We start from the raw sequence: 26,233 nt of genomic DNA on the forward strand, positions 1-26,233 counted from the left end.
TCAATGCTATAAGCAGGTGTCATAGATCTACTATCTAGGCTGAATAACATATCTGAATATTGATTGTCCAAAACCGAATTTCACTGACAGAAAACAATATTGTATTGGCAACGAATTCAATTATTTTGATATGAGAATTCAATTTGTCTAACTTAAGAAGACATAACCCTAATCCATAAAGGTTTTGATTGACTTAACTTCATTTCCCCTTACATAATAGTTTAAAAGGGGGTCAGGTGCTCCATATTTCATCGTCACTTAACAGAACAAGTTCAAGCAGAACTAATGCTGTCAAATAGACGGAAAAAGACTGGCTAATTCGACACACACTCCTGCCTGAGACCTCAAATCCTTTTTAAAACTTCAAATCATAGTAATCATATTCATATGTACTTACTTTGGAAAGGAAATCAAACATCCAGTTTCTTTGCTCATGAACTCAGGACCTTTCATCTTTCACCAGTCATTAGTATAACCTCAGCACAATGGCCACAATCCTTATTGTCACAACTCAAATGCACATACTCCGACACTTGAGCGTCATGATACACCTATCAGCCAACAAATAGAAGGTTTAAGTATCCATATAAAAAATTCGTATTATTACTAAACAAGCGATAAAATTAGATATTCATTTCTACTCATTCACTGCTTATTAGAAGGTCTTGCTCTAATTGAGTTAGCAATCATTTGGCTGTTCACATGGGATCATTAAATTTCTATTATTGTAAATTTCTAATGAAAATTAAAGCAGCGATAGAAACTTGAAGTCAAAGTACTATTTCACATGAAGGTTTCTATTATTTTATAAAAGCAGATGTAAAGTTTGTAGTATTTGACTTACAAAGGTTGTCGTATGTGATATCAGATAGATTATCATGGAACTAGAGAGAACATAAGCCGTGGCATGATTGTCTATATTAGGGAAGGCTACTAGACTCGTAAAGAGCAATTACACACACACACACACACACACACACACACACAAAGAAAAAAAAACATACAAGGATGAAACAAATCCAACTTCCAACCCAAGAGCACTGCTTAATGTTCAATAGTTCTAAACCATATTATTTGATATTGCTTATATTTATGATGCATCATATTACTGCAAATTTAACCTATCGTAATCCAGGCAACCAGATTGACCAAGTTGCACTGTTAGCCATTAAGAGCCAACTAGTAGACCATCCTAATGGAGATCTAAGCTCATGGAATAACTCCGTGCACCATTGTTACTGGGAGGGAGTTACCTGTGGTCGCAAACATAATCGAGTAACCATTTTATATCTTCGTTCTAAACGCTTGGCCGGAACCATTTCTCCTTTCATAGGAAACCTTAGTTTCCTCGAACACATAGTTCTCTCCAATAATAGTCTTCATGGCCGAATTCCATCCGAGTTGGGTAATTTGGCCAACTTAAAAACACTTGGGCTTTCCAACAACGTCCTTTCGGGTGAAATTCATACCAACTTATCCCATTGCGTAAACCTCATAGTACTTTCCTTAAGCAGCAATAAGTTAGAGGGAAAACTCCCCGTAGAATTGAGAGCATTGTCTAAGCTAGAATTGATTTCTATTTTCGATAACAACTTCACCGGGTCTTTTTTCGACATAATATCAAACTTTACCTCCTTGAGCATAATATCTGTAAGTTCCAACGCATTTACTGGACCCATTCCTGACACCATTGGTAGGATGCAAAAACTAACTTTCCTTAATCTATGGGAAAATCAATTCTCTGGTGCATTTCCTATGTCCATCCTCAACCTCTCATCCCTTGAAATTCTTCAACTTACAGACAACCAAATAAGAGGAGAATTTCAAGCACAAACAGTGGTCAATCTTCCTCATTTGAGACTACTTGACCTGGCCGGGAACAAATTTTCAGGATCAATTCCAGTCAACTTGTTAAACCTCACAAACATTGAGGTAATTGAACTAGGTAATAACAGTTTCACAGGGAGGATTCCTCAAGATTTCAGAAAACTCTATAATCTGAATTCTTTAGACCTTAGTGAAAATCACTTTACAGGTGACATCAACTATATTAGTTCATTAGTTAACTGCAGCAACTTAGATCTCAGGTGGAATAACTTTACAGGAGAGATACCTGAATCCATAGGTAAGATTTACACCAGTTTACAACGTCTTGCACTTGCACATAATCCAATAAGTGGAACAATTCCTGCAGGTATCACCAACCTCATTAATTTAATTATTTTAGATATTAGTGACTGCAATATCACAGGAGCTCTTCCGCCTGATTTTGGCAGACTCAAAAACTTGGAAATAATTGTTTTGTTTCGGAACAGATTAACTGGTAGAATTCCTGAATCTCTCGTAATTATACCACGTCTCACTCATCTTAGTTTAGCTGACAACTTATTGGAGGGGAGGATAACTCCAAGTCTTGGGAAATTGCAGAGCCTGTTAACCTTGAACTTGTCGTATAACAAACTCAATGGAACCTTGAGCAGTGAACTGTTTAAAGGATCTGCGAAATTTGTTGAGTTAGATTTGTCTCATAATCATTTGGAAGGGTCCATACCTTTAGAGATCAGTGAGCAAATAAATCTAGGATATTTTAGCCTATCCGACAATAAATTTTCAGGCGTGATTCCTAATGGCCTTGGTCATTGTGTTGCCCTCCAACAATTGTATATGGATGGTAATTCCTTCCATGGAGATATTCCTTCATCTTTCGCTTCTTTAACAAGCCTCGAAGAAATTGACTTGTCTGATAACAATTTTTCTGGCTCAATCCCAGTATTCTTCTCTAAACATCCTTCATTACAATATCTAAACTTCTCTTACAACAATTTTGAGGGAAGAGTTCCAACAAATGCAGTATTTTCAAACGGAAGTGCAATCTTCCTTACTGGTAACAACAAGCTTTGTGGAGGAATTACACAGTTACAATTGCCTAAATGCGCTGAAAAGAATATCATGGAAAAGAGCAAGAGAAGGAAAAAGTCTCTTGCCATCAAAGTGATAATACCAATTAGTTGTATCCTGCTTGGTGTTCTGACCTTGGTGGTAGGATTGTATGTGGCTTGTATCAGAAGCAAAAAGACACATGTTTCGCCTAATTCGGAGATGGGGAAATCATTCCTGAAAGTGTCTTACGACATGCTACTCAAAGCGACAGATGGTTTTTCTCCGGATAAGCTACTGGGAGCAGGTACTTTTGGGTCAGTGTTTAAAGGAATAGTAGATGGAAAGACAGTTGCTATTAAAGTTCTCAACTTGCAGCATCATGGTGCATCTAAGAGTTTCATAGCAGAGTGCAAGGCCTTAAGAAATATTCGTCATCGTAACTTGGTCAGAATCATAACAGCTTGCTCTAGTACTGATTTTCAGAGAAATGATTTTAAAGCTCTAGTGTATGAGTTCATGCCCAACGGAAGCCTTGATAGATTGTTAAACGGCGCTGTAAATATGAGCATTCTTCAAAGGGTTGATATAGCAATCGACATGGCTCACGCACTCAACTATCTCCACCACGAGTGTGAAACTCCAATAGTGCATTGTGATCTAAAACCAAGCAACATATTGCTTGATCAGGACATGATTGCCCATGTTGGAGATTTCGGACTAGCGAAGATTCTTACACAACCTCAGCATCCTAATCAAAGTAGCACAATTGGAGTCAGGGGTACGGTTGGCTATGTTGCCCCAGGTATGATTAAACCAGCGGGTTCTCTTTCTCAATTTTCAATAATAATAATACAACTGTTCCTCATGCAATTAATTAAGCCTTGTTGTTGAATTTGCATCATCATAGAGTATGGCTTGGGTAGTGAAGCATCTACAGTCGGTGATGTTTACAGTTACGGAATACTGTTACTTGAGCTCATGACGGGAAAGAGACCCACAGACAACATGTTCAAAGAAGGTTTAAATATTCACATGTATGCAAAAGCAGCATTACCTGACCAAGTGATGCAGATTGTAGACCAATCTCTCAAAGACAATGAAATCAGTGAAGAAGTTGAAAACAGAAGAGCAATGGTCGACACTGATGATCAGAAGAGGGAATGCATTTTCACCTTGGTTAGTGTTGGAGTGGCCTGCTCCACTCATTCGCCAGAAGATCGAATGAAGATCCCAGATGTAATAAGCAAGCTTGTAGCTGCCAAAGACAACCTGGTCATCAATGCTACACGCACACGTCGTTGATCAGATATGTAGTTTGTATAACATGAATTTCATTGACAACAAAGCACTGTATTGGTATTCAATTATTTTTAATTAATTACATAGGTGAAATTGCATTTGACATGACTGAAGACAGTATGCTCACCTCAAAAACATGGATAGTCAGTGTTAATTAATCATCTTGAAGTGAGGTAGGTTAAGCGAGCGGTTCTCGCAGCTTCAGCCATTTCTTTGATAAAGACTGGAGGTGGCAATTCCATTGTTGATCACCTCAGCTTGACATATGGTTTGGCTCCTCGCATTAGCTTGTTCGGTTGGTTCAGGAATTGTATCGAACAGTTGGTGGGCATGTCTTCATTTTCTTCCTGTGCAGTTTTTGCTACCTTTAGCTATTTCTAAAATGAAGTCTGCTAATCCCGCACATCGTCGTCAATATATGTATGGCTCAGGAACACCATTTTGATTTCGTCAATGTCATTCAATAGGCTATGGTCACCATTCCAATCACTGCTACTTGATCATTATTTGAGCTCAAATTTGGTTCAGGCATTTTCTCGAACACTTGGTCTACACTACACTACACTACACTACACCACTGGCATTTTCTCGAACAGTTGGTGGGCATGTCTTCATTTTCTTCCTGTGTAGTTTTTAAAATGAAGTCTGGTAATCCCGCACATCGTCCTTATTAGTGATGGCTGGAGCTGAACCCTCAGAATGGGCCTAGTCAAAGCTCGGCTTGAGCTCCGCCAAATCAAGCTCGAACTCATCCAAATCCGATTCAAACTGGACCGGACCGGACCGGACCGGACCAAATAAAATACGGTCCAATCTGGTCCAGACCAAATGGTCCAATCCGGTCTAATATTTGGTCCGAACCACTAAGTAAACGCCCCTACTAGAGGAAACCTAGCTAGTAACAAAGGGTAGCACTCGCTACCCCAAAATTTCGGAAAATGGTTAAAATTATCGATTTTTGCTATCTCAAAATTCTTATATATGGACCTTAACAAAAGTATCAAACAATATTAGAAAAATTCGCTACCCCAAAATTTCATTTCTAGATTCGCCCCTAAATTTGTCCCCTACCATCAACAAACTTGCGCTAACACGTATTTTTTTTATCAATAGGTCTTGGTATAGACGGGTAGGGCGAACAAACGGGTAAAGACCTCTAATAAAATGGGTAGGGGGGATAAGGTGGAACACCCCCCATGTGCTTCCCACTTTATGACAAATGGGTATTTTGTGAGGGAAAATGGTATCCGTCTATACGTATAGACGGATAGTGTCCGTCTATAATGAGAATTTGTGTTTTTTTATTGCGTATTTTCATCATCGTCATTAATGGGTAATCAAGCAATTGAGTCCAAATTGCAAGTACTTTTTGTTCTTAATCTAGCATCAGATGACATTTCTACCCTATAGTTTAGGCACAAACTATAAAGACAATTACAAAATATTACGAATGTTTTTCCAAAATGGGGTTTTATAACAAACAATTTAATGAAATAGGGTGACTTTGAAACTAATTACCCAAAATGGGTCCACGTAGGCTCGGTTTTAGCGTTGCTAGGGTTGGATTAAGATTAAGCTCGGCGGGAGAAATGACTTGAAGCCAAAACGCTCGGCCGCTGAGCGACTTAGCAATTTATTTAAAAAAAAAAAAAAAAAAAAAAAAAAAAACGTTACTAATGGGAATCAAACCCGCAAACTAAAACAATCACTTCACACCCCTAACCATAACACCAAGGATAATGTTATGACTTATTTGGGAGATTAAAATTAAATATTTAATATTAATAGCAATAAATGTATTTTGGGACTTTAACAACAATTACTCAATATTTTATTTAAGCACTTAGATTTAACATATAACTTTGATTGCTTTGGTGGTTATGTAGTGTAGAATAAGTGTCATTTTTGTGGATGGTCTTGAGTTCGAATCTGTTTAACAGCGGATTTTTTTTTTTTTTTGCAAAAACCCAAGACGCTGTGGGGGAGGACGATTTGAACTCAAATCGCTCACCCCCCGAGCGACTTGCCTTGAAGTAGTATACTGCGGTTTGGGTGAACATCAAGTGACACTTTGGGTAAGGTCGTTGAGTGGGAGAGCGACTTGAATCCGAGCCTAGCTTCGGTGATGACGTGGACCCATTTTGAGTAAATACTTTGAAACTCAACCCATTTCGTTAATTAATTTGTGTTTGAGCCCCATTTTCGAAAAAAATTCAAATATTACCGATAAGTTCTTTTTATAACTATTTACCTTTGTACTTTATCGTTTTAAGAACTATTACCAAAATAATTTTCGTTTAAATCTACTACCATTAAGTTTGATTTTTTTTAAAAACACTACAAGTCTCATCCAAACCTCAATAAAACACAATTTTAGCGGTTTATTTTTGAGTGTCTGTCTCAAGTTGTAAGTCAAATTTATTGGTAGTAGTTTTTAAACGAAAATTATTTTAGTAGTAGTTGTTAAACATTGTAGTACAAAGTAGTAGTTATCAAAAAATCCTTTATTTTCCTATATATTTAATTAATGAGTATCAGCCGTTAACACCCTATCAACATAATAATTATTATTGGAATAGAATGTCAACTGTCGACTACAATTATTATTATTATTATTATACTTGTTAAGGTTATACTTGTCAACTCTCAACTGATGTATACCTATTACCTACCTAGTTAAGGTTATACTTGTAACTAGATTTTGCTGTAGATGACTTACAAAGCTTGTCGTATGTGATGTTGCATAAACTACTCCAGAGTATGCCTTTGACCAGGGCGACGCCAAGATTTTATATTTGTACAACATAGAAGCGGCCAATAAAACAAATTATAACAGTTTTAATTTTTGTTGACATTATTTTAACCTTGTAATTCCATTTTTAATTATTTTTAGGTTTTTTTTGTTAAAAGCTACCTAAGATTTGTCTCACTTGCAAATACACTATCTATCATTTTTTTTTTTTTGCAAGACACTACCTTTAATTTTTAAATTTTGTTGAAAACTACCAAAATCCATTTTCCAGCCAAATTTTGGTCGAACTCAGACATTGACTTTGTTTACTCCTTTTATCACGTGGGAAGTGACTTTTTTTACCCTTTCATTTTTTTTTTCCCTTGAAAAATTTCAACAGCCTCTCTTCCCTCCTCTTTCTTGTCCTGATTTAACCCCTTCTCTTTCTCTCTTTTCTCATTCACAACCATCTTCTTCTCCTACCCCGCCCATTATCTTTCTTCTTATCTCTTCCATCTCCATTTCTAGTTTTGCCCAATGTCAAGTACCTCAATAAAATCCACGAAACTTGAACTAGAAGAAAGGTATGCAACTATGGCATCCATGTTGCACTTAAAAAGTTAATCAACTTAAGCAAGGAGTTAAGAAGAAGATGCATTTGAAGGAGCTTGAAGTAAAATGTGATGAGATGAAGATTTGCGTTGGAGATGTTGAGGTCATAGAAGAAGAAAGCTAAAATATCCATAGGATTGGTGTTTGCTATGTATTTCAATGCTGGCTAATGTAGACTTCAAATAAATGTTATATTAGGTTATTTTGACATGAAATGCAATGTAATGTACTCAAATACCGGTTCTTTTTAATTGCATTGCTTACATTTTGCCATTACAAAATAGTGGATGGGGGATTACAATAAAATTCACCAATCCTAAATAAGTGAAGGATGAATGAGTAATGGTTGGGAAAGTATATCAGGTAAAGGTAAAAGAGGAGAAAGGGAAATAGGCATGGGGACTATGGTAAAAGAGGAATGAGGGGAAAAAAATGAGAAAATAAGAGAGTTCCACGTGAGAATTGGAGTAAATAAGGTCAATGCCGGAGTTTGACCAAAATTTGGCCCGAAAATAGGTTTTGGTAGTTTTCAACAAAATTTAAAAAATGAAAGGTACTGTCTTGCAAAAAATAAAATGATAGGTAGTGTATTTGCAAATGAGACAAATCTCAGGTTGCTCTTATTTTTAATCTACGGTTTTTTCCCATGGTACCCTCGAACTTTGGCGGATTACACATGGTACCCCTTCTTTTAGCTTTCTACATATGGTGCCCATCAGTTTGACTTTCTCCTTCCCCAAATGCCCTTACTATGGTTGCCGTCATAACGCCGTTAATGTAGTTCTTTTTGGCGGCAAAAACATAACCAACCCACACCCTTATTTGTCTTTATTCTAACCTATATTCATCTATCATCAACCTAAATAAAACCTCTTAATATTCCCAAAGAAAATCCCTAATTTTCCCCCAAATTTTCCCAGAAAATTTGACAGAACCCTAACCCCAAAAGAAAATCCCTAATTTTACCCCAATATCCGAAAGTAATCTCCTCTTTCAAGCTTCATCTGGTGATTTTCGTCCTTTCAAAGTGCAAAGGTAAGATCTTTAACAACTATCTTTAAATTTCAATTAACTTCATAGAAATTATTTATTTAGATTCAGATTAAGTTATAGGAAGCGATAAATATGTGTTGCATGTTAGTATTTGTAAAAAAAAATCACGAAATTAGGGTTTGAGTTATATTTTTTCTTACTTTCATCATTGTGTGTAATTATAGGATGGATCCTGCAATATGGTTGGAATTTAACTATGACGGTAAGTGCTTTGATTATCCAAAGATATGATGTTGATTTAATGCAATTACTGGATGTGATTGGTGAGCTTGGGGATGTGAGTTTGAAGCGAGAATGTACTCATACCATCGCTTTACGACTGTTTTATAAAAATGGTGGGGGTCAGAAAATATATATAAGAAATGATAATGATTTGTTGAGCATGTTTGCTCATTTTGAAGGGAGAAATGTTATTAAGGTTTGTTTGGAGCACACTGAGCATCCTATTAGTTTGTTTAGGTTGGCTGAGGGACTGAAAAAGGTACAAAGAGAGGTAGAAGAGAAAAAACAGAGGGAAGAAGAAGAGAGAGCTAGAAGGCAGAGGGAGGCAATAGAAGTGGAACCTTTGAGCATTGAAGTGCCTGTGGTGGATGTTGATACTAATGACACTGAGTATGTAAGAATTTACACCTCCCAAGAAATTGCTGATCAACAATCTCCTCCACAACCTACACCTAGATCTCCTCCACAACATATACCCAAATCTCCTCCACAACCTACAACTAAATCTCCTCCACAACCTACAACTAAATCTCCTCAACAACCTACAAGTAAATCTCCTCCACAACCTACACCCAACTCTCCTGAACCTGTAACACAAACAACTCAATCATCACAATGTCCCACTTCTGATAGATTCCATTCACAACCATCACAACCTGTTTCTAAGTCAGTCCCAAGAAGGAGTCAGTCAACATCAAATAAAAAGATACCTAAAACTTCTGCCAAGAGGAAAGGGGTATATGTGCCAAAGACTAAGCGAGAGGATCCCTCTGAAGTTGATGTTGTTGAAGACAGGCCTAGAAGGAATAGAGGGAACCATTCTTTTATGGGGGTGGAGGATGACAATGATGACAGTGATGAGAGTGATGAGGACTATTATTGCAGTGATGGTGAGGATAGTAGTGACAGTGATGACAGTGCAATGGTTGAAGAGCAAGACATTGAGGAGTTGGATGATAATGAGGCTGTTCATCCATTTGATGTTGGGCTCACTGTTGGAGTTAATGAAGAGGATGAAGAAGATAATGAGCAGAGTTTGAAAATGTACAAGAATGGAAGGATGTATACACCAGCTAGATGGGGTCAGATTGTGTTAAAGCCATGGCTAATGTTCATGTCTAAGGGGAGTTTCTTTCAGTGCTCTCTGATTACTGTGTACAAGAGGGCTTCAGGTGTGATAGTGTTAAAATCGATAAAAGAAGATATACAGCTGAATGCAGTGGGAAGTTGTGTACTTGGAAGCTTCATAGCTCATGTTTGCCTGACTCTCTGACATGGGCTATTAAGACTCTAACAGGGAACCATAAGGAGTGCTTTAACTTGAAAAGGAATCCTATGGCCACTGTTCCTTGGATGGCTAAAAAGCTAGAAACTGAATTAAGAGCTCATCCTGAGATGCCAGTTAAGTCAATGGCAGATTTGTTAATGAAGGGTTATGGCATTGATGTATGCCTAAGGACAATGTATAAGGTCAGAATTGCTGTAGCTGAAATGGTGTATGGGGGATTTGAGGAGAGTTACAATAGCTTGGCAGCTTATGGAGAGGTGATAAAACAGACTAATCCAGGTTCTTGGGCTTTAATTACCTGGCATAACCCTCAAACTGGACAGACTGGTGGTCAAACTGGTGGTCCAGTCCACTTCAAAGCTATGTTTGTGAGTTTTCATTCATGGATACTTGGGTTTTTGAGAGGTTGTAGGCCCATCATTGGTGTTGATGGGTGTCATCTGAAGGGGAGGTATAAGGGGATGTTGTTATCTGCTATAAGTGTAGATGCCAACAATAATCTGTATTGTATTGCATATGCAATTGTGGGGAAGGAGAACACTGAGTCTTGGACTTATTTTTTCAGAAATCTAAGGTTGGCATTTCAGAGTGTTGGATGTTCCAAATGGGATTGGACATTTATCAGTGACAGGATGAAGGGAGTTGAGAGGGCACTTGAAAAAGAGTTTCCTCAGTCCACCAAGAGGATTTGTGCACAACATTTATATTCCAACTTCAAGCTCAAATGGGAGGGCCTGCATTCCATGACCTGTTTTGGAGGGCGACCAATGCAACCTCAACTCATGCATTTCACAAAGCAATTGAGGAGATAAATAAGTTGTCCGGTCAGCGGTCTTGATTATTTGTTAAGTGTTGAGGAACAATGGTCAAAATCACAGTTTGACCCAAACATTGCTTGTGACCATAACACCTCTAATTTTGTGGAGTCATTCAATGCATTAATAAATGATTTAAGGGAGAAGCTTTGTGATGACCCTTATGGAAGGAATCAGAACTGATTTCATGGCAAAGATGGCTGAAAGGATGGAAGTGGCAGATGGCTTGCAAATGCATGAACCTACACCTTATGCTAAGGAGATATTAGAGTACAATATCCATGGGAGTAACCAGTGTATGGTTATTAAAGCAGGTGGTGGGGAGTTTGAGGTGCTTGAGGGTACTAAACCTCATCCAGTGGACATTCTTAAGGGGACATGCTTATGTGGGGGGTGGCAGATAACTGGAATCCCATGTAAGCATGCATGTAGAGCTATTTTTGACAATAGGGAGCAACCAGTGGACTATGTGCATGGATTCTATAGGGGTCAATGTTACAAGCTCACCTATGGAGAACATATGCATCCTTTACCTGATAAGGATGCATGGCCAACCTTCCAATTCCCTCAAGTTTTACCCCCTATTCCAGAGAGGAGCATAGGAAGACCTGCAAGGCAAAGAAAGAGGAAACCAGACGAGCCCAAGAAGAAAGGTAAAAGATCAACAACAATCACATGCTCAATATGCAAAACTGTTGGACACAATGCAAGGTCTTGTAAAGGAGGTCCAACAGCAAAACAGAGGAAGGCTAGTGGGGGTGGTGGCAGTCAGAAGAAGAGGGCCAGGAAAGATGGAGCTTCAACAAGCAAGGGTTAAGTATGTTTCTGAAAAGACACTCATTTTTTGGCTAAGTTAGGTTGTTAACTAAGTCAGTTGCCATTTTTTGCTTATTTGGTAAATCACATGTTATGGGTATATTTTGTGCAGTTTATTAATCGTATTTTGCAGCTTTTGGTGATTTATATATCACACATCAAGAAACATTTTGGTGATTTATAAATCACAGGAACAACCTTTGTATAATTAACAACAATGATCAATGCTAGCATTGCAAGTTTTAATATTACTAATTGCATTTGATTCTATTACAGTTGTTGCATATTACATAGTTTCTTATCCACTTCTTTGGTTCATCATGACATATAACAAGAACATGTACATAAAAATGGCTATTTTTATGCTAAGTTGTAGTAGCTTTGACATATCATCCATTTTTGCCTTCAACAGATTAAGCATCTCAGCTTGTTCCTTCAGTTTCTTCGTCACTTCATGTAGATTATGCATTTGTTGTATTTCTTCTTCTTCATGTTGATTGTCTTCTACTATTTTAGCTTGGCACCATTGAAACCAACCACAATCATCACACTTGTAATATAGCTTCATTGGATTTCTGCGCAGAGGCCCCGAGGACCTTATGTTTGATCTTTTTTTGCATCTTGGGCATTGTTTGTTTTCTACTTCAATTCCTCTTGAATAAGAACTTGCATTAGATGTATAAGACATTATTGAGTTTCCTTATGTATTGATACTTGTTTTAATTGTAAATGAGGGAGATTTGGCTTTTAAAGCAACAGATTCCAACGGCTACATCAATATAGCCGTTATTTTTGTTCTGTTCTAGAAATTGGGTACATTGGGCAAAAGTTTGAAACACAGGGGTACCATGGGCAAAAAGTGTATAGTTCAAACTAACTTTCCCACCAAAAAGTGAAATTGTAACTGACGTTAAGAAAACTTAACAGCCGTTTGTCAATGGCCATTTTGGGAAAGAAAAAGTCAAACTAATGGGTACCTTATGTACAAAGTTAATTTGAGGGGTACCATGTGTAATCTGCCAAAGTTCGAGGGTACCATGGGAAATTTCCGTTTAATCTATAATGTTGGACAACTATTACTAAAGACTATTTTTTCAAATGTTGAATACAAATTCTCACAAATTCTCACTTTGGACTATCCGTCTAAAGTTATAGACGGGTTAAATATCACACTACTTTCATAATAAGACAAACAATGGGATGTCACCACTTTGTCTTATTTGATAAGTGGTAACATATTTAACCCGTCTATACTTTAGAGGGATATACCTATCTAAAGTGAGACTAATTGAAATATAATAGCTATAATGACAAATAAATGGGGTAGCAAAATAAAATTTCCACCAAATTTTTGTAAGTTTGGGTGTTGCAAGTTATGCAATTTTACCATGGTGGCTTCGCCTCTATCATGTGAGAGAAGTTACTGTGAAACTATTTTACAATTTAAAATAAAAATTATGATATTAATTAAAAGTAATAAAACGGGTACATAAGATATGAAATAGTGTATTAATAAAAATGGCCAGTTAATGATAAAAGAATAAACTCATTATGAAAAGCATATATACCAAATGAAAAAAAAAACACTTTGAACCACGATTAATAAAAAAACCGACTCTTACAAGTGTTTGTGTCACATAAGCATGATGATCGCCTATATAAAGGAAACATAGGGGACACCAAAGAGCATCTCAAACTCCAAAATAACAAAGCCTACAAAAATGAAACTAATCCAAGATCATTTTCCAAATTTCATTATCTCCAAACCCTATTTTCTGATTTTTATTTTTCTTGTGATGCACCATATTAATACAGCAAGTACAGCCTTGCTTAGTATTAATTACCCTGGCAACCAAACTGACCATATTGCATTGTTAGCCATTAAGAGCCAACTAGTAGACCACCCTAACGGGGTGTTAACCTCGTGGAATAACTCGGTTCACCATTGTAATTGGGAAGGAGTTACTTGTGGTCAAGAAAATAATCGAGTAACAATTTTAGACCTTCACTCTGAAGGCCTAGCGGGAACCATATCTCCTTTCATAGGGAACCTTAGTTTCCTCGAAACTATACTTCTTTACAATAATAATCTTCATGGACAAATTCCTTCTGAGTTGGGTAATTTGGTTTACTTACAAAACCTATCACTTTTTCAGAACACCCTTTCAGGTGAAATTCCGGCTAACTTATCCGGCTGTGTCAACCTTAGAAATCTTTCTATAGCGTTCAATCAGTTCGAGGGGAAACTCCCTGTCGAATTAAGGACATTGTCCAAGCTAGAAATCTTTGCCATTCACAACAACAATTGTACAGGGCCTCTGTTCGACATCATATCAAACCTGACTTCCTTGCGATTCATATCTACTGATTACAATGCGTTTACAGGAACTATTCCTAACAGCATTGGTAGGTTTCAAAACCTATCTATACTTAGCCTCTACGTAAATGAATTCTTCGGGACAATTCCTAAGTCCTTCTACAATCTCTCATCACTACAAAAAGTTAATCTCGCTTACAACCATTTTACAGGAGAACTTCCAGACGATATAGGTTTCACTCTTCCCCATTTGACATGGTTTTTCCTCTTTGGAAACATATTTTCAGGATCGATTCCAACCACTTTAGTAAACCTAACACATATTGAGTTAATTGATCTAGGTTATAATAACTTAACTGGAAAAGTCCCTCCAGGTTTCGAGCAACTCCATAATCTAACTTATTTAACCCTTTCTTTCAATTACCTTACAGATGACATAAACTTCATAAGTACGTTAGTTAATTGCACCAAATTACGATTACTAGATTTAAGAGGGGGTGGATTTACGGGAGACTTACCTGCATCGATAGGCAATCTGAACACCGGTTTACAAAAGCTTGGACTTGGAAGCAATGACATAAGCGGAATAATTCCGGCAGGTATCATCAATCTCACTAATCTTACTATTTTGGACATGAGTAACTGCATGTTCACAGGAGCTCTTCCTCGCGATATTGGGAAGTTGCGAAACTTGGAACAAATCCTTTTCTATTCCAACAGACTGACAGGTAAAATTCCTGAATCTCTCGCAAGTATCCCACGCCTGACTGAGCTTTATTTAGAAGAAAACATATTCGAAGGGAGCATACCTCCGAGTCTTGGGAATTGCCAGAGCCTTTTGACCTTGAATTTGTCGTATAACAAACTCAATGGAACCTTGAACACCGAACTGTTAAAAGGATCCGCTAAATTTGTTCAGTTAGATTTGTCTCACAATCATTTGGAAGGGTCCATACCTTCCGAGATCAGTCAACAAACAAGCCTAGGATACTTTAGAGTATCCGAAAATAAGTTTACAGGTGTGATTCCTGATGGCCTTGGTCAATGTGTTACCCTCCAACAATTGTATATGGATGGTAACTCCTTCCACGGAGCTATTCCTTCATCCTTTGCTTCTTTGTCAAGCCTTGAAGAAATCGACTTGTCTGATAATGATTTTTCTGGCTCAATCCCAAATTTCTTCTCTAAATTTTCCTCATTATACTATCTAAACTTATCGTACAATGATTTTGAGGGAAGAGTTCCGACAAATACAGTATTTGCAAATAAAAGTGCAATATACCTTGCTGGTAACAAGAAGCTCTGTGGAGGAATTTCAGACCTGCATTTACCCAAATGCCCGGAAAAGAAAATCATGGAAACGAGCAACAGAAGGAAAAAGACCCAAATTATGAAAGTGATAATTCCAACTGTTTGCACACTGTTTGGTGTGCTGGTCATGACAATAGGGTTGTACCTGGCTTATATAAAAAGTAAAAAGAAACAAGTTTCATCCGGTTTGGAGATGGGAAAATCATTCCTGAAAGTGTCTTACGACATGCTACTCAAAGCAACAGATGGTTTCTCTTCGGATAAGCTACTGGGAGCAGGTACTTTTGGGTCTGTGTTTGAAGGAATAATGGACGGAAAGACGGTTGCTGTAAAAGTTCTGAACTTGCAGCAGCGTGGCGCATCAAAGAGTTTCATAGCAGAGTGTAAGGCTTTAAGGAATATTCGTCATAGAAATTTGGTGGGAATTATAACTGCTTGCTCTAGTACCGATTTTCAAAGAAATGATTTTAAAGCTCTAGTGTACGAGTTTATGCCCAACGGAAGCCTTGACAGATGGTTAAATGGTGCTGGAAATATGAACATTCTTCAAAGGGTTGATATAGCAATCGATATGGCTCATGCACTCAATTATCTCCACCACGACTGTGAAACTCCGATTGTTCACTGTGACCTAAAACCGAGCAACATATTGCTCGATCATGACATGATTGCCCACGTTGGTGATTTCGGACTAGCGAAGATCCTTACACAACCTCTACATCCTAATCAAAGTAGCACAATTGGAGTCAGGGGCACCGTTGGCTATGTTGCTCCAGGTATGATTATCCTAGTTCCGTTCTCTCAATTCTCATTGTTTCAAAGATAAGCATAAATGACAAAACAATCTAACAACTTGTGCAAATCATGATAAAATTGTGCTAAAAAATTTATAGTTCGACTAACTCGATCTTACCTCTTATTCTCTGTGACTAAGCCTTGTCATTGATTTTACATCATCTTAGAGTACGGCTTAGGAAGTGAACCATCCACAGATGGTGATGTATACAGTTACGGAATACTGTTACTTGAGCTCATGACAGGAAAGAGACCCACAGACAACATGTTTAAGGAAGGTTTCAATCTTCACATGTATGCGAAAGCAGCGTTACCTGACCAAGTGATGCAGATTGTAGACCCGTCTCTCCAAGACAACGAAAACACTGAAGAAGTCGAAAACAGAAGAGAAATCCAAGACAGTTATCATCAGAAAAGGGAATGCATTTTTGCCTTGGTTAGTGTCGGGGTGGCATGCTCTGACCATTCACCAGAAGATCGAATGAAGATCCCAGATGTTATAAGTAGGCTTCAAGCAGCCAAATACAACCTGCTCAATCCTACACGCACTCGTCATTGATCTGATATCGAGTCTGAATAACATCTATGAATATTGATTGATTGTGTGCTTATTTTATTGTGTTGTGTGAAAATAATGCTGTAATAGCAACAAATTTCATTGTTTTAGCATGAGAAATCATTAAATCAAGCAATCTATTTCAAAAAGACATTCATGTCTTCGAATTTTCTCATCACAAGTGTAAGTTCATTAATCTAAAGCACACTCCTTAGTCTCACTACTCTCAAATAACTTTTTTTTTTTTTGAATGACGAGAGACCCACAACCGCTACCTTTGATGTGCAGGAAACCCCCTAAATGCCTACCAGGATAGAGCAAAAAATAAAATAAAATTCTTAGTGCAAACTCATCTGCTGTGTCGTAGAAGCAGTCATGATGTTACTTAATAGGAATAGTCGGCCTTCCAAGAAGTTCGTCCTCCCAATAATTCCCGTACCTATCAAAAAACCATGGTTACACCACTGCTCGTTGGAGGGTGTTCTCGCTTTACATTTTGTTGATTGATTGTGCTTATTTTATGTAATTATAACGAGTCGCATGTGGTATAATTATCTACCATCCCGACAGATAATGTAACTATAGAAGACAATCTAGAAGGCGAGAGCATTGCAAAACCCATCTACGGACTGATTAATGATTATTTCTGTAAACCTTCTAATCAATATTATAAGAGCAATAATTATAATTCTGACATCAAATTAATAACTACACATGAGAAGGTTACTATTAATATATAAAATCACATGAAGAGTTTTGACTTACAAAGCTTGTCGTATGTGATGCTTCAATTATAATTCTGACATCAAATTAATAACTACACATGAGAAGGTTACTATTAATATATAAAATCACATGAAGAGTTTTGACTTACAAAGCTTGTCGTATGTGATGCTTCCTCTGTTCTATTTGGTCTCGTTCATTTTCCAAAATTCCCTGTCACGTATTTTGAAAAACGTATACAATTGAGATCACATAAGAGTATAAGACATGACATGACTGTCTATATAAACGAGCCTATTATACTCCAAAGAGCATCCAAACTCCAAAAGACAAAAGCATACAAAAATGAAACCAACCCAAGAGTATTCTTCAATTTTCATTATTTCGAAACCGTATTATTTGATAATATTGCATATATTTATGATGCATCTTTTAACTGTAAGTATAGCCCTTCTTAATAAAGACTACCCAGGCAACCAGATTGACCACATTGCACTATTAGCCATTAAGAGCCAACTAGTAGATCGTCCTAATGGAGTATTAAGCTCATGGAATAACTCGGTTCACCATTGTTATTGGCAGGGTGTTACCTGTGGTCGCAAACATAACCGAGTCACAATTTTAGATCTTCATACTGAAGACTTGGCAGGTACCATTTCGCCTTTCATAGGGAACCTTAGTTTCCTCGAAAGCATAGCACTCTACAATAATAGTCTTCATGGCCGAATTCCTTCCGAGTTAGGGAAATTGTTAAACTTAAAAGAACTTGGGCTTGACTTCAACGCCCTTTCGGGTGAAATTCCAAGTAACTTATCCCATTGTGTTAACCTCAGAGAATTTTACTTACGCAATAATAATTTCGAGGGTAAACTCCCACTAGAATTAAGAGCATTGTCTAAGTTAGAAATATTTTCTGTTTACCAAAACTTTTTTACCGGCCCACTTTTCGACATAATATCAAACATGACCTCCTTGAACGATATAACTGCTGGTTACAACTCGTTTACAGGAACTATTCCTGACAGCATTGGTAGAATGCAAGATCTAACTCGCCTTGCTCTATGGGAAAATAACCTCTCTGGCGCATTTCCTATGTCCATCTTAAACCTGTCGTCCCTTGAAATTCTCGATCTTTATGGGAACCAATTTGAAAGAGAATTTCAAGCGCAAACAGTCGTCAATCTTCCCCGTTTGACATGGCTGTGCCTCAATGGCAACAAATTTTCAGGATCAATTCCAATCACCCTGCTAAACCTCACAAACATTGAGGTAATTGACCTAGGTGATAATAATTTCACGGGAAGGGTTCCTCGAGGTTTTGAAAAACTCCATGGTCTAAGTTTTTTAGGAGTAAACGAAAATCACCTTACAGATGACATCAACATTATAAGTTTATTAGTTAACTGCACCAACTTACAAGTCATAGATTTCAGATGGAATAATTTTACAGGAGAGTTACCTGAATCCATAGGCAATCTTTCCACCAATTTACAACGGCTCGCACTTAGATTTAATCCGATAAGTGGAACAATTCCTGCAGGTATCACCAATCTCATTAATCTTACTTATTTAGATATGGCTCATTGCAATATCACAGGAGCTCTTCCTAGTGATTTTGGGAAACTCGAAAACTTGGAACACATCTTTTTCGATTTCAACAGACTAACTGGTACGATTCCTAAATCTCTTGGAGTTATACCGCGTTTGATGGATCTTTATTTAAATAAAAACCTATTGGAAGGGAGCATACCTTCGAGTCTTGCGAATTTCCCGAGCCTTTTGTACTTGAATTTGGCGTCTAACAGACTAAACGGAACCTTGGACAGTGAACTGTTCGAAGGATCTCCTAAATTTGTCAAGTTAGATTTGTCTTATAATCATTTGGAAGGCTCCATACCTTCGGAGATCAGTGAGCAAATAAGCTTAGTTTACTTTGCTGTATCCGAAAATCATTTTTCAGGCGTGATTCCGGATGGCCTTGGTCACTGTGTTGCCCTCCAACAACTGTATATGAATGGTAACTCCTTCCAGGGAGCCATTCCTTCATCCTTTGTTTCTTTGTCAATCCTCGAAGAAATAGACTTGTCCAATAACAATTTTTCAGGATCAATCCCGATTTTTTTCTCTAAATTTCCCTTATTACACTATCTTAACTTATCTTACAACGATTTTGAGGGAGAAGTCCCAACAAATGCATTATATGCAAACAAAAGTGTGATTTTCCTTACGGGTAACAGCAAGCTTTGTGGAGGAATTTCAGAGCTACGCTTGCCCAAATGCGCTGAAAAGAAAATCATCGAAAAGAGCAAGAGAAGAAAAACTGCTCTTTCCTCAAAAGTTATAATACCAACTATTTGTGCTCTGTTTGGTGTTCTCGCCTTCATGGTTGGATTGTATCTGACATGTATAAAAAGCAAAAAACATGTTTCACCTGATTTGGAGATGGGGAAATCATTCCTGAAAGTGTCCTACGACATGCTACTCAAAGCGACAGACGGTTTTTCTCCAGATAAGCTACTGGGAGCAGGTACTTTTGGGTCTGTGTTTGAAGGAACTGTGGATGGGAAGACAGTTGCTGTAAAAGTTCTCAACTTGCAACACCGCGGTGCATCTAAAAGTTTCATTGCAGAGTGCAATGCTTTAAGGAATATTCGACATAGAAATTTGGTCGGAATCATAACAGCTTGCTCCAGTACCGATTTTCAGAGAAATGATTTCAAAGCTCTAGTATATGAGTTCATGCCAAATGGAAGCCTTGACAGATGGTTAAACGGCGCTGGAAATATGAGCATTCTTCAGAGGGTTGATATAGCAATCGATATGGCTCATGCTCTCAATTATCTCCACCACGACTGTGAAACTCCAATAGTGCACTGTGACCTAAAACCAAGCAACATTTTGCTCGATCAGGACATGATTGCCCATGTTGGAGATTTCGGACTAGCGAAGATTCTTACACAACCTCAGCATCCTAATCAAAGTAGCACAACTGGAGTCAGGGGTACGGTTGGCTATGTTGCCCCAGGTATGATTAAACCCACGGTTTCTCTTTCTCAATTTTCAATAATAATAACACAACTGTTCCTCATGCAATTAATTAAGCCTTGTTATTGAATTTGCATCATCATAGAGTACGGCTTGGGTAGTGAAGCATCTACAGTCGGTGATGTTTACAGTTACGGAATACTGTTACTTGAGCTTATGACGGGAAAGAGACCCACAGACAACATGTTCAAAGATGGTTTAAATATTCACATGTATGCAAAAGCAGCATTACCTGACCAAGTGATGCAGATTGTAGACAAATCTCTCCAAGACAATGAAATCACTGCAGAAGTAGAAAACAGAAGAGCAATCGTCGACACTGATCATCAGAAGAGGGAATGCATTTTCACCTTGGTTAGTGTTGGAGTGGCCTGCTCCACTCATTCGCCAGAAGATCGAATGAAGATCCCAGATGTAATAAGCAAGCTTGTAGCAGCCAAAGACAACCTGCTCAATGCTATAAGCAGGTGTCATAGATCTACTATCTAGGCTGAATAACATATCTGAATATTGATTGTCCAAAACCGAATTTCACTGACAGAAAACAATATTGTATTGGCAACGAATTCAATTATTTTGATATGAGAATTCAATTTGTCTAACTTAAGAAGACATAACCCTAATCCATAAAGGTTTTGATTGACTTAACTTCATTTCCCCTTACATAATAGTTTAAAAGGGGGTCAGGTGCTCCATATTTCATCGTCACTTAACAGAACAAGTTCAAGCAGAACTAATGCTGTCAAATAGACGGAAAAAGACTGGCTAATTCGACACACACTCCTGCCTGAGACCTCAAATCCTTTTTAAAACTTCAAATCATAGTAATCATATTCATATGTACTTACTTTGGAAAGGAAATCAAACATCCAGTTTCTTTGCTCATGAACTCAGGACCTTTCATCTTTCACCAGTCATTAGTATAACCTCAGCACAATGGCCACAATCCTTATTGTCACAACTCAAATGCACATACTCCGACACTTGAGCGTCATGATACACCTATCAGCCAACAAATAGAAGGTTTAAGTATCCATATAAAAAATTCGTATTATTACTAAACAAGCGATAAAATTAGATATTCATTTCTACTCATTCACTGCTTATTAGAAGGTCTTGCTCTAATTGAGTTAGCAATCATTTGGCTGTTCACATGGGATCATTAAATTTCTATTATTGTAAATTTCTAATGAAAATTAAAGCAGCGATAGAAACTTGAAGTCAAAGTACTATTTCACATGAAGGTTTCTATTATTTTATAAAAGCAGATGTAAAGTTTGTAGTATTTGACTTACAAAGGTTGTCGTATGTGATATCAGATAGATTATCATGGAACTAGAGAGAACATAAGCCGTGGCATGATTGTCTATATTAGGGAAGGCTACTAGACTCGTAAAGAGCAATTACACACACACACACACACACACACACACACAAAAAGAAAAAAAAAAACATACAAGGATGAAACAAATCCAACTTCCAACCCAAGAGCACTGTTTAATGTTCAATAGTTCTAAACCATATTATTTGATATTGCTTATATTTATGATGCATCATATTACTGCAAATTTAACCTATCGTAATCCAGGCAACCAGATTGACCAAGTTGCACTGTTAGCCATTAAGAGCCAACTAGTAGACCATCCTAATGGAGATCTAAGCTCATGGAATAACTCCGTGCACCATTGTTACTGGGAGGGAGTTACCTGTGGTCGCAAACATAATCGAGTAACCATTTTATATCTTCGTTCTAAACGCTTGGCCGGAACCATTTCTCCTTTCATAGGAAACCTTAGTTTCCTCGAACACATAGTTCTCTCCAATAATAGTCTTCATGGCCGAATTCCATCCGAGTTGGGTAATTTGGCCAACTTAAAAACACTTGGGCTTTCCAACAACGTCCTTTCGGGTGAAATTCATACCAACTTATCCCATTGCGTAAACCTCATAGTACTTTCCTTAAGCAGCAATAAGTTAGAGGGAAAACTCCCCGTAGAATTGAGAGCATTGTCTAAGCTAGAATTGATTTCTATTTTCGATAACAACTTCACCGGGTCTTTTTTCGACATAATATCAAACTTTACCTCCTTGAGCATAATATCTGTAAGTTCCAACGCATTTACTGGACCCATTCCTGACACCATTGGTAGGATGCAAAAACTAACTTTCCTTAATCTATGGGAAAATCAATTCTCTGGTGCATTTCCTATGTCCATCCTCAACCTCTCATCCCTTGAAATTCTTCAACTTACAGACAACCAAATAAGAGGAGAATTTCAAGCACAAACAGTGGTCAATCTTCCTCATTTGAGACTACTTGACCTGGCCGGGAACAAATTTTCAGGATCAATTCCAGTCAACTTGTTAAACCTCACAAACATTGAGGTAATTGAACTAGGTAATAACAGTTTCACAGGGAGGATTCCTCAAGATTTCAGAAAACTCTATAATCTGAATTCTTTAGACCTTAGTGAAAATCACTTTACAGGTGACATCAACTATATTAGTTCATTAGTTAACTGCAGCAACTTAGATCTCAGGTGGAATAACTTTACAGGAGAGATACCTGAATCCATAGGTAAGATTTACACCAGTTTACAACGTCTTGCACTTGCACATAATCCAATAAGTGGAACAATTCCTGCAGGTATCACCAACCTCATTAATTTAATTATTTTAGATATTAGTGACTGCAATATCACAGGAGCTCTTCCGCCTGATTTTGGCAGACTCAAAAACTTGGAAATAATTGTTTTGTTTCGGAACAGATTAACTGGTAGAATTCCTGAATCTCTCGTAATTATACCACGTCTCACTCATCTTAGTTTAGCTGACAACTTATTGGAGGGGAGGATAACTCCAAGTCTTGGGAAATTGCAGAGCCTGTTAACCTTGAACTTGTCGTATAACAAACTCAATGGAACCTTGAGCAGTGAACTGTTTAAAGGATCTGCGAAATTTGTTGAGTTAGATTTGTCTCATAATCATTTGGAAGGGTCCATACCTTTAGAGATCAGTGAGCAAATAAATCTAGGATATTTTAGCCTATCCGACAATAAATTTTCAGGCGTGATTCCTAATGGCCTTGGTCATTGTGTTGCCCTCCAACAATTGTATATGGATGGTAATTCCTTCCATGGAGATATTCCTTCATCTTTCGCTTCTTTAACAAGCCTCGAAGAAATTGACTTGTCTGATAACAATTTTTCTGGCTCAATCCCAGTATTCTTCTCTAAACATCCTTCATTACAATATCTAAACTTCTCTTACAACAATTTTGAGGGATGAGTTCCAACAAATGCAGTATTTTCAAACGGAAGTGCAATCTTCCTTACTGGTAACAACAAGCTTTGTGGAGGAATTACACAGTTACAATTGCCTAAATGCGCTGAAAAGAATATCATGGAAAAGAGCAAGAGAAGGAAAAAGTCTCTTGCCATCAAAGTGATAATACCAATTAGTTGTATCCTGCTTGGTGTTCTGACCTTGGTGGTAGGATTGTATGTGGCTTGTATCAGAAGCAAAAAGACACATGTTTCGCCTGATTCGGAGATGGGGAAATCATTCCTGAAAGTGTCTTACGACATGCTACTCAAAGCCACAGATGGTTTCTCTTCGGATAAGCTACTGGGAGCAGGTACTTTTGGGTCTGTGTTTGAAGGAATAATGGACGGAAAGACAGTTGCTGTAAAAGTTCTGAACTTGCAGCAGCGTGGCGCATCAAAGAGTTTCATAGCAGAGTGTAAGGCTTTAAGGAATATTCGTCATAGAAATTTGGTCGGAATTATAACTGCTTGCTCCAGTACCGATTTTCAAAGAAATGATTTTAAAGCTCTAGTGTACGAGTTTATGCCCAACGGAAGCCTTGACAGATGGTTAAATGGTGCTGGAAATTTGAACATTCTTCAAAGGGTTAATGTAGCAATCGATATGGCTCATGCACTCAATTATCTCCACCACGAGTGTGAAACTCCGATTGTTCACACTGACCTAAAACCAAGCAACATATTGCTCGATCATGACATGATTGCCCACGTTGGTGATTTCGGACTAGCGAAGATCCTTACACAACCTCTACATCCTAATCAAAGTAGCACAATTGGAGTAAGGGGCACCGTCGGCTATGTTGCTCCAGGTATGACTTCCTCTCAATTCTCATTGTTTCCAAAATAATTTTCTTGAGCAGTTTCCATTAAAGACAAAAACAAACTAATTGATTTTGCATCATCTTAGAGTATGGCTTAGGAAGTGAACCATCCACAGACGGTGATGTATACAGTTACGGAATACTGTTACTTGAGCTCATGACAGGAAAGAGACCCACTGACAGTATGTTTAAGGAAGGTTTCAATCTTCACATTTATGCAAAAGCAGCATTACCTGACCAACTGATGCAGATTGTAGACCCATCTCTACAAGACAACGCAAACACTGAAGAAGTCGAAAACAGAAGAGAAATCCACGACAGTTATCATCAGAAAAGGAAGTGCATTTTCGCCTTGGTTAGTGTTGGAGTTGCCTGCTCTGACCATTCACCTGAAGATCGAATGAAGATCCCAGATGTCATAAGTAGGCTTCAAGCAGCCAAATACAACCTGCTCAATCCTACACGCACTCGTCATTGATCCGGTATCTAATCTGAATAACATATCAAAATATAATTGTCAAATATATCAAAATATAACAGTCACATTACAAACAATTACCTCTCCTTAGTTTTTTAAGGCAAATGAAATATATTATTCAAGGTCAGGCACTTCAGACTTGTTGACAGTATCGAAGATTTCTTAACCTCCTGATTAAGACGGAGGTACCAAACTAAGGTCGCAGGTTCAAATCCCCCTGGCTTGTGCTAAGACAACCTATTTCAGCTATCTTTATAGAGGCTTGTATCAATGTATCACCATAAAGTGTAGAACATAAGGAGCTAATATTCGTCGTCGACCAATTACTTCAAATCATCGACAAATTACGCGAAATATATAACTTTACAGTTTACCCTCTTACATATTTGACTCAACATCTTTCTAATTTCTCCCATTTATCTAATTAACTTCAAAATTAATCGAATTGACAAAACAGAATGAATTGAATTAAGAGTTAAATATTTGACAAACAACCCAATTAAAATTAATCGGGAAACAAATTAATTAAACTGATCGGGTTAACGAATTACTTACAACCAACAGTATCGATTAATAAGAAAATTAAATTGAACAATCATCCACTTATAGCAACCACCAATTCTGGTGAACATACCGTTTTCGTTCAATTATCATCATATTCAACTTCAATATGACTAAAATCTCCCTTGTTGTCAATGAATTTTGACTACAATTCCGGTAAAATGACGAACCCTAATTAGAGAAGGGGGGTGGGGGGAATTAGGTGCTAAATTTTGGTTTTTTGGCCAAATTTTTCTAAAAACATTTTTTTAATAAATACTAGTTTGAATGCCCGTGTGTTGCAATGGGTCAATAAACTTATTTATAATGTAAAAAAAACGTTATAAGGGTTTAATGTTTACATTTTATGTCTAATAATTGGTTTACATATTATTAAAATATCTCTTTCAAAAAAAATAAAAGATTAATATATACGTGGGTTAACTCTTATTTATAATCATATAATCACCCTACCTTATACTAATCTTTCGATGTGGGACAATTCTATTATTTATATGTAATATATTCACCAAACTTGGATTATTTTTCTGATGTGGGACAATTCTACTATTTATACGTAATATATATTCATCGAACTTGCATTA

The 26,233-nt window shown here is 37.4% G+C and overlaps 2 protein-coding genes and 2 long non-coding RNA genes across 4 annotated transcripts; 2 read left to right on the forward strand and 2 right to left on the reverse strand.

Moving 5' to 3' along the window:
* Positions 1 to 57: 57 nt before the first annotated feature.
* On the reverse strand, positions 58 to 20,411 carry LOC141618667 (uncharacterized). The gene is made up of 7 exons (XR_012531456.1): positions 19,169 to 20,411; positions 18,878 to 18,952; positions 17,570 to 17,631; positions 17,461 to 17,494; positions 2,114 to 2,188; positions 1,254 to 1,869; positions 58 to 551 (listed from the first exon to the last, which is right to left on the reverse strand). It is a non-coding gene; the product is annotated as an uncharacterized LOC141618667 (long non-coding RNA).
* On the forward strand, positions 13,360 to 17,307 carry LOC141618666 (uncharacterized). Its single transcript, XM_074435752.1, has 2 exons — positions 13,360 to 16,120; positions 16,307 to 17,307. Exons 1-2 carry the CDS (start codon positions 13,438 to 13,440, stop codon positions 16,696 to 16,698), a joined length of 3,075 nt encoding a protein of 1,024 aa, XP_074291853.1. The 5' UTR covers positions 13,360 to 13,437; the 3' UTR covers positions 16,699 to 17,307.
* A 69-nt stretch (positions 20,412 to 20,480) lies between the features above and the next one.
* On the reverse strand, positions 20,481 to 23,695 carry LOC141622218 (uncharacterized). Its single transcript, XR_012532900.1, has 4 exons — positions 23,030 to 23,695; positions 22,170 to 22,785; positions 21,312 to 21,465; positions 20,481 to 20,920 (listed from the first exon to the last, which is right to left on the reverse strand). It is a non-coding gene; the product is annotated as an uncharacterized LOC141622218 (long non-coding RNA).
* Positions 23,696 to 23,865: 170 nt separating this feature from the next.
* Positions 23,866 to 24,636, forward strand: LOC141620866 (putative LRR receptor-like serine/threonine-protein kinase At3g47570). Its single transcript, XM_074437624.1, has one exon. It carries the CDS (start codon positions 23,866 to 23,868, stop codon positions 24,634 to 24,636), a length of 771 nt encoding a protein of 256 aa, XP_074293725.1.
* Positions 24,637 to 26,233: the final 1,597 nt, after the last annotated feature.

Source organism: Silene latifolia, chromosome X (assembly GCF_048544455.1).
Source record: "Silene latifolia isolate original U9 population chromosome X, ASM4854445v1, whole genome shotgun sequence".
In the NCBI taxonomy this organism is placed as follows: domain Eukaryota; kingdom Viridiplantae; phylum Streptophyta; class Magnoliopsida; order Caryophyllales; family Caryophyllaceae; genus Silene; species Silene latifolia.

Excerpts from the sequence above, each read along its gene's own strand:
- LOC141618666 (XM_074435752.1), top strand. The coding sequence starts at position 13,438 with ATGAAACTAATCCAAGATCATTTTCCAAATTTCATTATCTCCAAACCC. Across the intron at positions 16,121-16,306 it reads CGTTGGCTATGTTGCTCCAG|AGTACGGCTTAGGAAGTGAA; the intron begins GTATGATTATCC and ends ACATCATCTTAG.
- LOC141620866 (XM_074437624.1), top strand. The coding sequence starts at position 23,866 with ATGGAAAAGAGCAAGAGAAGGAAAAAGTCTCTTGCCATCAAAGTGATA.